The sequence below is a fragment of the Mytilus californianus genome, unplaced genomic scaffold (assembly GCF_021869535.1).
Source record: "Mytilus californianus isolate M0D057914Y unplaced genomic scaffold, xbMytCali1.0.p SCAF_11, whole genome shotgun sequence".
Lineage (NCBI taxonomy): Eukaryota > Metazoa > Mollusca > Bivalvia > Mytilida > Mytilidae > Mytilus > Mytilus californianus.
The window spans coordinates 22,328,819-22,346,765 of NW_026262593.1; the positions used below are offsets into that span (position 1 = coordinate 22,328,819).

Genomic DNA, 17,947 nt, shown 5'->3' on the forward strand with positions numbered 1-17,947 from the left:
ATCAATCAATTTAAACTTGTGTTCAATAAGAGGAAAACCATTTCATATTTATTTATTTGTTGGGGTGGGGGACAGAAGGATTTCATATATGAATATGGTTGCCTGGTAAGAGCTAAAAAATAGGCATGATTAGCGACAGATTTAAATGAACAATAATGCCCTCTTTTCCCTTCCCCATCCTTCATCTATAAATTTAAACTGCCCACCACGGAATAGTCCAATAGTGTTGAAAGTAGCGTTAAACACCAATCAATCAAAATCCCTTCCCTAGAATATCAAATAATCGTCCCTTAACTGTTATTGTCCGTGTAGTTCTTATATTTATCCAGCTTATCGTCCTACAGGGATGTCCTACTAAGGCTGTCATACCATAAAAACGTTTATAAAACAGCTAACATTCTAATATATCTGCATTCATAAATTTATTAATTTCATTTAGACTAAACGACGCCATGTTTGTTATGTGCCTCTGCCGTCAACCTATCAAAAAAGAAGAGGTGGAAGAGAGCCAGAAGATCTTCCCAATGCAAAACAAAACGCGCCCCATTGATATGTTTTAAAAACGCCTTGCCCCTACCCTTTATTCCCAAAACAAATGGCATTATTAAATATATAAACATATATATAATCATCAAAATTAAAATGCTATTGTATTTTTATAAGACCTAGCTACTATAATTCATGACCTGGGACTAATGACATCTATCTATAAGTCCTAGCATACATTAATTATGATAATATGAATATGTTTCATGTTTTAATAATCACATATGATGCTATGCATGAGTCACCATTTATCAGGACATGAATTGGGTTTACATAGAGAGGATAAGGGACGATATCAGAAAATCAATGAAGGATAAAAAAACTCAATTCAAATAGTTTTTTTGGAGGGGTCAAAATTGCTGCAAGTTTTGTTTAATTAACATCGATTTTATATATATCCTTATTGGTCAATCAATTTATTCCAAATTAAGTAAAGAGGGGGGGGGGGGGGGGTGGTAGGGGGTCAGTGAAAAAACTATATGAATTAAGTTTTTTTTATCCTACATTGAACTTTTGATGTCGTCCCTAATATGCAAAAAAATAGATAAGGGGCGGGACCAAACCTATAAATAATATAATAAAGAAATGATGAAATATACGTTGATTGACTTTTGGTTGCCTTATGTCCAGTGGAAAATATGTCACGCATGTTTAGGACAAATATAATAGATATCAAAGGATAAAGAATAGAGTGAAATGGTAAAAACTAAAAGATATAGAATTATAGAAACGATCTTTGATCTGAAACCCCTACCCTCACACACACCATTACCATTACTGCCAATACTCGAATATACATCTTTATACAAATATCTAAATTTTAACTTACTCCCCCCCCCCCCTAGACACCGAGGTTTTGGATCCGCCCCTGTTAAATGTGTCTAATTATATACATTTTGTACGGGTCTAGATAAAAGCTAAACGTACGTACAATCATATAATTTGTTGGATACCTAATTATATTATATAATGTGTCGCAAAATTAACTTGTATACCCCTCTTCCCAATGCAGTATTGAAAAGTAAATCATTTAAAAGTCCTGAAGATAAAATATGTTTTGAAATATGCCCTGCATACTTATTTATGCAAAGACATATAGTAATTATTGAACTACTGTGGGGCTTGAAAAAAAAATCTATTTAAGGGATTCGGAGACTAGAACACGGTAAAAAAAAGCTCAGCAACGAATCCTAAATGTAAAATGATTTGCAGCATAAGACATGAGAGCACATATTATAGATAGTATTAAATATGAAGTTCACGCCTCTTATAGTGAAGTCCTATGTCATAGGACTATTGTTGTAACATGGGTTAGTAACTGGTTCCAATTTATCCTAAATCGTCTTTATTAAAGAATTAGTTCCGGAGTATAACAGCTTATGTCTCTACTTGTGGGTTTCTGGTTCTGCTGTCGTAATAAGGTGATTTTTTTTCTACATGTAGTAAAAAAGAGGGGGCTTAGTCCAAATAATTGTAACGTCCTGGATGCTTTTTATTCTTTTTTCATGTGTGCCTTCCTGCAACGTCTCTGAGGATCAAGAAAAGTAAGAAATGATATAGCACTAAAGAACGTCATGATTACATGTATCTGGACTTAGAAGGGTGAGGGGGGCTAGCTATGTATTTTTTTTTTATTTCAATGTGTAGACTGTAGGAGAGTTTCTTCAGAAAAGGTTTTCAATGGAGGTGTTTTTGCCATGCACGCAGGATCTGTTTCTATCCATGAACAAGTTGTGTGTCAAATTAATTATTATTACTTTTCACTCGCATTTTTTGCTCGTCCTGGCCATTATTGTCATTAACAGCCAGTGCACGAACTCGCACGCACGCCAAATTTAGTTAGAGGGGCGATATTCTTACGCGTTTTTTATTTCTTGGTCACTCAAATTTAGAAAGAAAGGGGAGAAATCCAAACAATTACCGACCAATCACAAACGTTGTTGCAAATTTGACCTTATGACGTCAAAGAATTTCCCATAATGCAATTATTGCATATAAATAAAAAAACTACTATACCATTGAATAAAAAATATTGCATTCAAATGACATTTTATACCAATTGAATAAAAAATATTGCATTTGAAAGAAAATTATACCATTTGAATGAAAAATTATACCATTTGAATGAAAAATTATACAATCTGAATAAAAAATATTGCATTTAAATGAAAAAATATACCATTCAAATAAAAAAATATTGCGTTTAAATGAAGAAATATACCAATTAAATAAGAAATATTGCATTTAAATGAAAAATATCAAATTTTTGCAACCAATACCATGCCATAGTAGGCCTAGTTGAAAATCTGTACAAATTATTTATTCTTTAAATTTCTATTTGACTGTCTGGGTGCTTCTTATGTGTTTTAAATGTTTGCGTCTTGTATGCTGTAGTTAAGTTGTATAGACTGTTGTACGTCAATTGGTCGTTTTTAAGTTTTTGCCATGGCGTTGTCAGTATGTCTTCGACTTATAAGTTTTATATAATCTGCATCTCTTGTGCTGTACTTTAAAATGTATCTACACAATTGCTGCATCTTTATGGGGGCGGGCCCCTCTTTCTTTGGAAAAATTTGGTTGATTATTTAGGGAATCACTAAAGCATGACTGGAGCCGGCCCTCCATTATGAAAAGTTCTGGATCTGCTAAATTTGAAAAACTCAAGAAATTGTTTTCAATTAAGATAAATACATGCAGTTTATAATGGTTTTCAGTTGTTTTTTTAAAGCAGAGGCGGATTTAGTGGGCGGGGGGGGGGGGGGGGGGACAGGAGTTCGGGGCCCCCTTTTCTTGAAAAAAATGATTATAGATAGGGAATCACTGAAGCATGACAGGAGCAATACAATATGAATATTGAGCAAAATTTCTACAAACTTTACCATCATACTCTATTCAAAAATAAACATTATATATCAAGATAACAAAATAAAATTTAAAATCAGGGCGAATGGACCCAGGGCAAACAGATATTATCTTATTCAGGCTAACAAGTAATTAAGGTTGAATGTGAATCAGGGCGACCGGACCTAGATCCAAACTCAAGTAGGGTAACTCCTATAGGTCAAAAGTTCATGTTTATAAATTTCGTCAGGTCACCAGTACCTCACTAATAAAAATGAAACAACATGTTACAGACAATTTACATCTTTAACTTTAGCATAATATTGGTTTTGGTTATGAATATCTTTCTTCTACATTTTTGGATAAATACTCATTATCCGGCAAATTCCAATTTGAACCTTCTTCAGTAGGCCTATCCCTACCAGAGACCAAATGATGCACAAGGTAGGTATAGGTAACGATATAAATGCAACAATGAGCAAAAGCTATACCATCTTGCTACCTATAAAAGGCTTTGAATAATATAAAATAAATCAAACAAGGAATTTAATGTTTTTGGGCAACTGTTTTGAATTTAAAAAAAAAGCTTTAACAATGTTAATTTTTGTGTGCATTTATTTTTGCTAATTTTGAATAATGGACAAAAATGTGAGATTGATTGTTGTGATTTAAGAAAAATCTGCATACATAAAATTGAAAATGGAAATGGGGAATATGTCAAAGAGGCAACAACCCAACCAAAGAGCAGACAACAGCCGAAGACCACTGACGGGTCTTCAACGCGGCAAGAAAATCACGCACCCGGAGGTAGTCTTCAGCTCATAAATATGTATAAGTTATAAGAATGCCATACAGCTCTCAGCATGCTCAGTCGCATTAATAAAAACCTCACAAAAAGTTTCTGAAAATCAGAATAAAAAGTATTGTAAGATTCTCAAAGTGTACACATGGAGTTATGAAACTTATATTAATCATGCTAATTAAACATGTTAAAGATTGGCATACAACTTGGAGTAGCCTTATGGCATTGTATAGTGTAATGAATTCAGGGGATAATGGCACTACCTCTTTGATTTTAAAGTCCTCAGAATCAATCTTTAATATTAATATGCATACTCTTGTACACAGGAATATAAGTATGCAATAGACATATGGTCTTCAAAAATAAGAGGTATCCATGCTATACATTTATGACAAGATCTTAATCAAGTATTAATTTTGGTTTGTTTAAATATTTCGGAGGTTAGTATGACGTCCTTTTTAATGATGATGTTTTCGTTTAAAGTTGGAAAAAATTGTTTGTACCAACAAAAATAAATACACGAAGTTTATCCAGAATTATGTGTTTATCATTTTTTTTATGTTTAGGTTGCGAGCAAGATGAAAGGAACAATGCAGTTCAAAAGTCAAAATGTGGATAAGCTGAGATACAAGGTCCTACTTTTGCAGAATTTCATATTTTGCATGAATGAATTTGAAGTTTATATCATGGAGGGCAGAGAAAAAAAAGAAACACTTCAATTTTCCTGCTTCTGAAGAATAAATGTAAAACATCTTGTTCGATAAGTTTTATGCTCTGTTTTGATAGTGTTTGTGCATTCATCTGTCTTTCTCTAAATTGTATTCACTTAAAGTTTTTGGTTACAGTTCACCATGAACTTTAGTTAGTAACTTGTGGTTTTATATGTATATACTCAAAATTTAGTACTTTAAAATGTTCATGTATTTTTGTCGAGCCTGCGACTTTTGTCGCAGAAAGCTCGACATAGGGATAGTGATCCGGCGGTGGCATTAGCTAACTTCCTAAAAGCTTTATTTTAGAAGGTGGAAGACCTGGATGCTTCATACTTTGTATATAGATGCCTCATGATACGAATTCTGTCTGTCACATGTCCATTGTCCTTGACCTCATTTTCATGGTTCAGTGACTACTTGAAAAAAAAAGTTCAGATTTTTTGTGATGTTAATTTCTCTCTTATTATGAGTAATAGGATAACTATATTTGGATTGTGCGTACCTTGCTAGGTCCTCATGCTCGTCAGAGAGTTTTCACTTGACCTAGACCTCATTTCATGGATCAGTGAACAAGAACTTAGTCTTAGATACATGATTTTTTTTATAAGTTGTTAGTGGCTTTGAACTAGCTGTCAGTTACTGCGAGTACTCTCAGATCTGTACTTAGTGTCTTTTTTTGTTTGGATGTACAAATACCCGGCCACTTCCACTTGTATTTGTAGTATTTGTATTTTTATCTATCTGATGAGTTCGTTTTTATGTTGTACTGTTACACCACTGTCCCAGGTTAAGGGGAGGGTTGGGATCCCGCTAACATGTTTAACCCCGCCACATTCTGTATGTATGTGCCTGTCCCAAGTCAGGAGCCTGTAAATCAGTGGTTGTCGTTTGTTTATGTGTTACATGTTTGTTTTTCGTTCAATTTTTGTACATAAATTAGGCCGTTAGTTTTCTCGTTTGAATTGTTTTACATTGTCATTTCGGGGCCTTTTATAGCTGACTGTGCGGTATGGGCTTTGCTCATTGTTGAAGGCCGTACAGTGACCTATAGTTGTTAATTTCTGTATCATTTGGTCTCTTGTTGAGAGTTGTCTCATTGGAAATCATACCACATCTTGTTTTTTATATTTAAGGTTAAGTTTTGGTGGTCCATATGTCAGATACTATAAGCAATAGGTCTAGTATATACGGTGTATTGAAGGACTGTAAGGTGTACATGACCAACTGGCAGGTGTCATCTGACCTTGACCTCATTTTCATGGTTCAGTGGTTATAGTTAAGTTTTTGTGTTTTGGTCTGTTTTTCTTATACTGTATGCAATAGGTCTACTATATTTGGTGTATGGAATGATTGTAAGGTGTACATGTCTAGCTGGCAGGTGTCATCTGACCTTGACCTCATATTAATGGTTCAGTAGTCAAAGTTAATTTTTTCATTTCTCAGTGTTAAGTTTTTGTGTTTTGGTCTGTTTTTCTTAATGTATAAGCCACAGGTCAACTATATGTGTTGTATGGAAGGATTGTTAGCTGTACATGTCTGCCTGGCATGGTTCACCTCATTTCCATGGTTCATTGGTCAATGTTTAGTTTTCTTGGTTAAGTCTGCTTCTTAGAAACTATAAGCAATAGGTCAACTGTATTTAGTATATTGAATGATTGTAAGGTGTACATGTACTTTCTTGTTGGGTTTATATGACCTTGAATTCATTTTCTTGGATCATGTTGAGTTTATGTGATAGTTGTAGTAAAGCTTTATATTTAGTACTATCAACATGATATCAATGATTAGTAAAGAAGGCGCAACATTTCAGCGTGTGCACTCTTGTTTATACATTATACACCACATTTACTGTTTTTACCCTGATTTTATGGATCACTGAACATAGAAATGTCATGATGTGAAATTATAGTACATTCTTAGGTTAAAGTTTTAGGTTAAGGTACATAGCTTACCATGAAGTTGAATTTCATACACATGTTCATTATGTGGTGAACTTTTAGATTCAGTGCAAAACTAAGATTTTGAGCCTGATTACATGATTGACTAGACATTGACACATGCTAGTGTTTGCCAGGCATGGTGTCCTGTACTAGGAATTTGTTCTGTACTAAGAACTTTAATAGTACTCGCTGAGTATGGAGTTTTTGTGAAAGTTTAATATTAGTGAGATTTTTGCATGATATCCTGTCAACTGCTTGTTGATCATGTTTATTAATGTCTTAAAATTAATATCTGACACATTGGTGTTTTGTGAACTTGGAAGTAAGTCATTTGATAGAATAAAAATGTTTTGAGATTATCAAAATAAAAAATATCCCATTTTTACTATTAATAATTAAGTATTAACAAAAAGAAGATTTAGGATATATGTATAACCATATATAAAAATGAGACAGCAACCGAACAACACAAAAATAAACATGTCAAAAGAGTTCAAGGTATTTTCTCATTGAAATAAAACACAAGTGGAACTCTTTCAGAACTTCAGAAGCTTAAAGAAGTGCTGTTTCTATTGTTGGCGTTTTGTATAATATATTGCAAATTCTTGTGAAAAATGGAATGTTATTGTAATTGCCTAAAGTTTTAACATTGATCTATATATATATATATATATATATATAACTGGGGAAAATACCCAAATTTTATAAAGAAGAATACATAAATTGATTGTTATATAATATTAGAATAGGAAGATGTGGTATATTGCGAATTGGACATCTCTCCATCAGAGACCAAAGGATGTAGGAGGTTAGGAACTGATGACACTGGACAACCTTCAACAATCATTAAAATCCATACCGCATAGCTGTTTTTATTAAAAATCATATGTCATTGCTACATGTATGCAAACAATTTTCTATAATGCATAACTTCGGATTTTATTGGTTCTTTTTCAGAAGGATTGAAATTCATCACTTAGAATAAAAGGAGAAAATACAGAAACAAGACCAGAATAAATTCAAAGACAAAAGTCAGATCAGTTATTATTTTTATCACTCAGTCAATGAATCGAAGTTCTATTAAATATCTAAAGATATTAAAACCACAACAATGACAATGTTCTGTGCTGAATGGCCAAAAAGTGGACTATTTTAGTTTCTTGTGTACAATTTGGAGTTTAGTATGGCGTTCATTATCACTGAACTAGTATATATATTTGTTTAGGGGCCAGCTGAAGGACGCCTCCGGGTGCGGGAATTTCTCGCTGCATTGAAGACCTGTTGGTGGCCTTCTGCTGTTGTCTGTTCTGTGGTCGGGTTGTTGTCTCTTTGACACATTCCCCATTTCCATTCTCAATTTTATTTTATACATTACGATCACACAATGCTGGATGATAAGAAACTATTAATTTTTTGGATGGAGGGATATCCTGAAAAAAATTAGATTTATGTAAAAAGCTACTAGTATGTTAAGCCTAATAATAGAGTTTTCATTGATTCTAAATGGGAAAAAATTGTGTTCCAAAAAAGTATTCTAGAATTCATAAATAAACATATATTGAAACTTACATTATCTGCTTTGTTGTTAAAATGTTTAGTTTTGAACAGTTATAGAACAATATAATTGCATTAACATTTCCAAGGAAAAAAAGATATTCAACTAAAAAGATTCATCTTAAAACAATTTACTACCAAACAGAATTCATTGTAACATACACATTACTGTATATTTATAATTTGAATCCCATAGGATTTTATTTTGTCCCATGGGATATTAAAAATCTCATGGGATAATTATAGTCCCATGGGATTTTTTTTGTCCCATGGGACAACAAATAACCATTGGAGTACAATTATCCCATTGGAACCAAAAAAAATCCTATGGGATTTAACCAAAATCCCATGGGATAATGGTCAATCCCATGGGATTTGCCCTATCCCATGGGATATTGAAAATCTCATGTTTTTCTAAATCAAATTACAAAATATATATAATAATAACAGCAGAAAAGCAATGAATTTATTGAATCCCATGTAATTCCGCAAATTTTGGTTATATACACGACACTGTAGCTCTAAGGAAAGGCGGCAGCGGATTTGCAAATGAGTGTTTTGCAAATTAAAAGTGTCCAGTGTTGATAGACTCTTGAATTTTGAGGAGTCAAAATAGGATTAACGGAGCATATAAACCCGAAGGCAAATATAATACAAGCCCAAACGAAAAAATATAAACAAGTCTAAATTGAAAACAACGTTCAAACCTATGATTGCGTTGGATAAAAACCGCAATTTTTACACATGTGAATGCAAAACAAATTTCTTGTTAGAGGGGTCTAAATACAGCACAAACAACATTTTCCAAAAGACCAAAAAAGTGAAAAAGTATATTTTAACAAAACGCATTTGACTAACAGGTCGAACAACAAATGTTCTTAAACCCTGCTATAAGTCTAAAAATTTTGCACAACGATACTAATGTAAGATGGTATTATACGAAGATGTTGTTATTAAATCGTGTTGACAAATATTTTGGCTTAACAAATAGCCTTCGTCGGTGTCAATAATTTTAACAATACTGATTGTACGTTAAAAATAGATCAGTAATAACAACATCTTCGTATAATACCATCTTATATTAGTATCGTTGTGCAAATTTTTGGACTTATATATTTTTTCCTTATCTGCACAGTATCGTCTATTCTAGACGATCCGGTACATAGTAAATTTGCTGGTTGGTCCTTTTTATAGACTTCTATATACATTTATAGTTCCTTTTTTTGTTATTGGTGTTGTTGTGTACACTTTTTAGGCGTTTATATATATATATATATATATATATATATATATATATGAGTTTAAATTCAGCATATGTGTTGTATTAAAATAATTTTTTATTGGCGAAAATGATACTTTAAAATGAAGTGGTGTTGGTGTAGCTTTGGCGCAAATAAAGAGTGGTGCAAATGATTTCATTTTAAGCGCAAATAGATAACGCCCAATTTAACACGGATTATTATTTCCTCTTCAACAATATTTTCATTCTCTGATCTTTTTTTTTTTCATTTTAAATAAGCTTAACAAGCTTGTGGCAAATTAAAGAAATAAACATTAGATGTATTTGAAGGCACCTTTTAAATAAATTAATATAAGATCAGACAAATATATACTTGAATACGGATGTTCCTGCAGAGGTCGAACCCTGAACATTTTAGCATGCATGGACACAACAGTTAAGCTTAAAACAGCTCTGAATTTTAATTGTGGTTGAATATCTAAAATAGATTATTATCTAATTAATAATGAAAAAACTTGCAAGTCTGAATCCCAAACAGGATCTTGTAAAAATTAAACATTAACCCACACAACAAAAATAAAATACCACATAACAACTGTGATATCTCCCTTCATAACACACATGACTTAAAAAAAAAACAGTTAAAAAGAAATTTTGATTTTATCATACTGGTTCATGGAATAAGTTTGAGTTATTTCCCTTTGAACAGAAATATGGTTTAACATAGTACTCTAATATTAAATATGATTAATAGTTCTCTAAAATTAGATATGATGTAATACAATGCATATCTATTTTCAAATTATAATCAATTATATTTAAAGTATTTTTTCTGTCGTTTGTCACAAACTAATACAGATCTTCAACGTATCTGTTTATGTCAACAACTTTAAATGTAATGAAATATATCCTATAAAAAATAGATTATTATCTAACTATAGGAGTTCACTTCATATTTTATTTATATATATATATAGTATTCAGAAAAATAGTTAATACAGGATCATGTAAAAACCTACAAACCTACCACAAAATTCTTCAAACAATTTACCAAAGAAAAAAATCCAAAATGTCATTTATCGTTAATATAATGTCTTTTAAAAATCTTTTTTTAAAATGAGTTATTTCCCTTTGTACAGAAGTGGATTAATTAATCAAAAAATTCTTGAGAAAGGACTTTAACTGAACGAAAAAAGCTAAAATCGTGAAAATTGAACTTGACCTTCATTCAGTCACAGGCAACAGCATATCTAAATTTGAAAAAAAAATGTCTTCAAGGTGTAATACCACCAAATCATGGTACGTCACATCCGGTTGCATACGAAAATAGGTCGAAAAAAATATTCCCTTGAATTTGACAGTTCTAGGTAATTAATTCTACATTTTATTGCAGTAAAACATTTTTGGGTCATAAACATATATGTTGGGTATTTCAAAGCACCATTATCTTTTTATTTTGGGTTTCTATAGAATATTTTGGAAAATTGAGGTTACATGGTTACTAAAGCTTGTACACAGGTTAAATAAGGGGGAAAATTTGATTGGTTAACTTCAACTGATGGTTTTTTTTCTTATATGCAATGAAATGTTATGTAAATCTATTTCATTAGTACTGGACAGGATAAAACTTCACTCATGCAAAGTATTTCTTTATTTGTAACAAAGATAATTCCTCCATAATTTTTTGAAAAGTGCAAATTTAACAAAGACTAATAGGTGAAAATCAATGGTGGTATTACACCTAATATGGGAAGCACCTTTGACCTTGTGAGTACTCTCATGTGTTAAAATTTTTTGCTCTTTAAGTGAAATATTACTTAAAATGAAATATTCTGAGTGGATTGAGTCTCCAAAACACATTTGATCAGAAAATTTCCTTGAAATAGGACTCTACCAGAATATAAATTGACAGAACAAGCCAAACTTAGTGTTTTTGGGAGCTTTTTCTCCTTATTTTTTATTTTCTGCTATAATAGAAAATTTTACCAAAGAAATACTTTAATAAATATATAGTTATAAGTAAAGAAATTATTTTTAAAGCAGTAACAATAAATTATTCACTAAAAGAGAAGCTTTTTATGTCCCTCTCTGGAACGCAGCGTAAATTTAAGTTTTACATAAGGACTTATTGAAACCTCCTTGGAGACAGTAAACTTTTATATGGATTATTCATTCTGCTTGAATACTTCAATTACTCATTCATTATAACATTTCTATCATAAATGAGTGAAAGTTACCCCATAATTTGTATTAATTGGCGTGAAAATTTGAAATTTTGAGGAAATGAGAGGTATAAATGGACCAGAAGAGACCTTATAAAGAAGACAAAGAGGTCAATTAGTGGTATTTATCATCCTAAAGTCATCTGTTGTATCACTTTCAACTGTTTGTGGGCAGATGAGATAAATATTTGATCATTTATTGGTCCATACTATATTCTATCATGACGCGGCTTGGTTTGGATTTTTCGAAGAAATTTTGCTCAGAGCGCTGTAGCGTCTTACATTATACTAGATTTTTCTCAAACTATTGAACTGATTATGAAAAAACTTGACAAGAATGCTTTAAATAACCAGTTTTACAAAGGAAAAAAGTCACATTCAGTTTATTCAACAAAAATGTCTTCTTTAAAATGAACGGACATTGTTTGGCAGCTGACCGCTCGTTCGCCGAACATCCCCAAATCAATAACCGATTTTTATTTCGAAAATCCGGTTAAAAATTATGGAATATTTGTTCCATGGGGGTATTTTTTGTCCCGTAACTGAGGATGTTTTTTGTAGTTTACAAATCCATAGAAGAGATTTGACACCAATAGGATATATATTGTCTCATACGAAAAAAAAAGTTAGATTTTTATCCGATTTATTTTTTTCATTTTTAACGGAAATAATAGTTATATTGATGAATACAAATAGTGCATTGAATTTCGTATGCAAATATCGAATTAAAAACCCATTTTATCAATTTGATCTAGTGATACGCACACTATCAGTGTGTATCGTAAAACATGTTCTCGTCCTGAAATGCGACTCATATTATGAATAAGATTTAATAGTGTTTGCTTGCTGCAGAGCTGTGTATAATTTGCGAATTCAAAACGACAATAGTCAAACTATATGTTTTGCAACTCAATCACCAATGACATGGAGAAAACTTTTGCCTGTTCGTGTATAACCTTTGATTTTAAATCATTCGAATTCATTTTCATCCGAGCTTTCATTAGGGAGATTAAATCAGAATACAGAATTCATCCATCAAATACAGTGCGTTACGTTTTCAAATTTGTTACAAATCCAGAAAAGAGGTTCGGACGCATGAAACTAATAACGTGTAGTTTTCAATGTTTGTCAACATAACAAAAGGGGAACTATTAGCTCTCGTGTTATCCTTCACTAAGGATCGTTTTGGCTTTATTTATGTAGCTTAAAAAAGGTAATTATTTGTTTTGTCTTTACATTTGAAATTTTCTTCTTGATTTTATAATGACGATAAATTTAGAAATGTGAAGGGAATGCGGAACGCTTAGTTAAATAATGTAATGAATGTTGCAGACATTTACACTCGTATAAATTCGGTATTGACGCCTGGGGATACTGTCGCATAAAGAAGAAAAAAAATCTTTATCTGAACATATGCGTCTTTGTTCATATTTACATCATGTTGAATGTTCTCCCCCTAATAATGATTAAGAATACACAAAATTCTAAAACTTTATCAAGCAAAAATGGATATCGATCACATGTACGTACCATGATCGCGTGTTGCTACCTTGTGATATAATTCGAATCGCCGCTTTAAATGGCTCTCTAACTGGACACCTAATTTAAAAGGTTTTGTTATATCGTTATCATTCTAGTTTTTGTATGTTAATTAATCACCGTGTACTTGCATATATCTGTCGTTCATTATCCTCGTAACGCTCATCACACATCTCGCATTCATCGTGTAATGCTCACCACTCATTATGCGTTAATCCTCTGTGTAACGCACAAAGCTCATCGTGAGTGCATCATTTAAAATGCATTCATCTTGCATTCTCCGTCCTTTCTCCGTATGTGTATCGTCCTTGCGTGTATGATTCGTCTGGTCAGTTTGAATTTTAGAATGTCTGTATAATACAATATTGTGTACATACCAGCTTTATTATATGCTCTGACAGTTACAAAGATCCTCTTGTTCACAGGAAGGTCAAGGTTGTTATTGGTAGAGTTCAGTAAAGTCGCAGTTTCTGTCAGATGGAGCTCTATAGGTGATACTATGTCACCATAACCCGGTTTTAGTCCTGCCCTCCATACATACTTCTGTAGACCAGATTGGGGGTCATCAAACCCGTACCATTTGGCTGACAAGTAGATTCTGTAAAGTAGATTAATTTCAATAATCAAAAATAATTTGGATAGACTTTGTCAGATGTAACACAACCCAATCGGGCCCAGTCAGAAATGAACATACTGGAAAATAGTACATATTTAAAACAAAATAGTTCCTATGCAAATGGGTAGATCTTTAACTATGTAGCATATATTTTAATAATGAATGTATTAAATGCAAAGTGAAAGACTGTTGATCCTTGTGAAAACACAGTTTACTGATAATTTTGATCAATACAAAAATGTGTGAATGAATTCTACAATTGAGGGCATATATAGCCGGTTTCTGAGATATGAAGTCCTGATATATAGGTAAATGTCCAAAGAGAGAGGACAAGAGTCTTGCTTGAAAATCTTAACAATTTTTATTCATTACTTTAAGAACATCTCAACTACCCTTTTAACCAACTTATCTATCAACATTACTTTGTTTTAGTATGTCAAACATACATTGATGGGTAACAGAATATGTAAGATTACTTTACATGTTACTGTTTATATGACATTGGTGATACAGCATACTGATGAAAACAAGACTACATGTGGACCCAGCTATAATTTACTACACATGTTTACGTTAGTGAGTTTTTTCCTCCCCAAATTAGTTGAAAAAGTATATTTCACAGTTGAAAAGTGTCTGATAGGGAACTTATAAACCAGGTATTCAATCTTTATAAAATAAATCAAAAGATAAAAATTTACATAAGTTTATTTGTTCAATACAATCTTCTATAAAATTTACTTTTGCTTAAACAGTTTATTTAAAGTCATAATCAACGGAATGGAAGATCTTTTATCTTTTTAGCCACATTAATTATTTGTTTCAGGGTATGAGTGATTCTTTTTGATATCAATGTTTATCTAAAATAACAATGTTTCTCTAAAAAAAAGTAAAACAAAAGTTCTAAACTCCAAGGTAAATTCAAAAATAAGAAGTCCATAAAACCAGACAAAATCAAACGTTATATCTCAACGGGACGAGTGCAAAATAACTATCATATTACTTATATTGGTACATGCATTTTCCGAAAAAAAAAGATTAGTTAAACCTAGTTTTATTGCTTGATAAACCTTCTACCTAAATGACAGTTCTTTAATGTTCTGTTATGTTGACAAAATTGGGCAAGCAACGCAAACAGTCATAATAGATAAATGTGACAATAATTGTGTAAACATGCATCAACACTGACTAAAAAACTAAAAACACATACAAATAAACCTAATAAAGACGCCAACAGTAAATATGGTGTTGTCTATAGTACACATGATAAAGAAGTCGACAAAACAGTTATTCTTGTTAATAGTTTATTGACGATGACGGCGATTAAAAAGTGTTCGTTGTTGATTGTACATACCGCTTATTTACGTCTGAATCGCTCATTAGGACCTTTCTGCACAAGGATCACCCAAAGTCACAAACCCGATGGCTGGATTCATAAATACTGAGTCACATCAAGACAAAAATAAATACAATAGCATGAAGACAAACATATGGAAAACTGTAACGTAAAAAAGAAACATACAACTTCAGCACCCAGAATCTAAAACTCAAGACCATCTTGTATCAATCGTGTAGTAAACACTAAAATATTTAGCTATTACGTATTGGTACTTTCCGATATGTTTTTCTAAGAAAAAAGGACGAGATGTTATTTGACCCTGGCACATTGATTTTTTGCTGAGACAACGGTGACGTTTAAAAAATTCTGCAAGCTCTTGGATATCGTTTAAGTTGAAAAATGTATACCCAATACGCAGATGAAGTTGGTATATTGCTGCTAAGGCTAGATTTTATCATCTGTTTGTGGTGGTAGGGCATTATGTATTGGTCCAACACCATTTGCTTGAGGCATAGTAAAATTAGTGTGTTAAAACGGCAAATGCGCCATTCTCTTCCATTTAAAAAAAGGATATAACGCAAGAAATTCATATGTGTTTGGTGGTAATAAGCATTGTATATAAGTTTCATAACATTCGGTAGCGGGAAAGAACATTTTTCCATTAATTTAGGGACATTTCTGAAGAATTATGTAATTAACGCAATCAAACCTTTGACTTGATCTGTGTTTAGTATGATTAGCAAATTCGAGACCTACGTACAGATGCGCAAGGCTAAAATTGTATGCCCCCTTCACTTAAGCAGGGCATGACTGGAAAGAAAAATTACAAGTTAAGTTAATGAAATGAAAATTAAATGTTTTATTACAAAATTATAAGTACCACCTATCAGGCCCTTATTAAATGAAATATATACTGTAACTCTCCATTTTACCATATACCAATAAACAAGTTAACATCTGAAAGCATGAAAAACAATATGATGACAACTATTTTTTGATAATGACAATAAGAAATAGCTGACCAGATTAAGACTATGTACATTTGCCTAGCTTGGGAATAACAAATGTTTCATTATAAAAGGATTTCTGATAAAGACTTACATCATAGATTGATATGATGTATCATAGAAGCCAGTTCCATCTTGGACTACCCCTGCTGTTGGCGGACTATTGTCTATAATCACACCATCTGATGTCACTGTTGTACACATGTCTGCTGTGTTACATCCAGTCACTGCAGTGTAATATTTCAGTCCTGTGCCGAGGTGGATGTTTTCTAATGTGAATTCTGAAATAATAAATAGATATGCAAATCACAAAAATAATGAACTCCGAGAAAAATCCAAAACGGAAAGTCCCTAATCAAATGGTAAAATCAAAAGCCCAAACACATCAAACGAATGGATAACAACTGGCGTATTCCTGACTTGGTACAGATACATTGGTAATACATGTCCGCAGTGTAAGATGTCACTACTGTGACATAATTTCTCAGTCCAACAAAAAGGCAGATGTTTTCTAATGTAATTTTGGAAATAACACGATATAAATGTATAAGAGGTATGTGGAAACTGATGTTCTCCAGACATATTATACTCATTGAGATCAATACATAACATTTGTTTTTGCAAACCTTTTCCTTAAAAACATATTTACACTGTTGACAGATTCATAAGAACATATATAGATGCTAACGCTAACAGCATTTGTCCACTTACACGAGACATCTAAATTTTAAATTAAAAACGCGAGGCTAACAGAAGATTATTGATGAGTTTTAAAAGATATGTAAGCAAACCTATCATTCCTTTTTAATGATATACAAAAAGGGTGTATTCTTTTCATGTCGCGTCATCATGCATGTGTCCCTTGTCGGGACTTAAAAAGAGCATATTCATAGAAAGGCAAGAAAATTTAAGTAACTTAACGAATTTTGACCAATGAACAACTGATATGAACTGAAACACATGTTGTTGATAAAATTGCCAATCAACTGCTTATCGTCTCAGAATTTAAGAAATAATAATCTTAAATGAGGAAGTGGGATCCACTGAGTACAAACCATATGTAATTCCAATTGCCTGTTGCTGTAAAACATCCTCACAGCTTGGACACGTTCCTACAGAGACATAGTAATCTTTAATTGTGGAGTGGGATTCATGGAAACCTTCCCAGTAAGCATATAGAACTTTGGTCTCTGTCTGGTAGTCAATGTCTTTAACACTTCCTGTCAGCTGACGTTTATCTCCATCGTATACCTGACCAGGTGTAGGTGGCGTTGTGTCCACTTGGAAAGCCCAGGATGTCGCCAATGATGATAATCCTGCCTTGTTGAATGCCTAAATAAACAATAAACAAAACAATTAATATAATCACGCAGCTCAATACTTTTTCTCTAGGTTTAAATATTAAAATTTAATATGAATTCAAAACTTGAATTGCATACTTAGCATCATCTCAAATTTGTTCGTAAAGGATTCATCATGTGAAATGTAATTCATTACAATCAACAGCTTTACTCTTAAAAGGAAATAAAATATAAGACAAATCAAGCAATTTTTTGGGAAACAAAGATAACAAATTCATCATGTGCATACA

General features: G+C 32.3%; 1 protein-coding gene across 1 annotated transcript in view; it reads right to left on the minus strand.

The window, feature by feature from the left end:
- LOC127719738 (uncharacterized) overlaps positions 1-17,947 on the minus strand; it is a 306,242-nt gene that overhangs the window by 81,835 nt on the left and 206,460 nt on the right. The window contains exons 35-37 of the mRNA XM_052225973.1: positions 17,412-17,688; positions 16,451-16,637; positions 13,775-13,995 (exon numbers count right to left, since the gene is read on the minus strand). Coding sequence (XP_052081933.1) covers positions 13,775-13,995; positions 16,451-16,637; positions 17,412-17,688 — 685 coding nt within the window. The remainder of the gene's footprint in view (positions 1-13,774; positions 13,996-16,450; positions 16,638-17,411; positions 17,689-17,947) is intronic.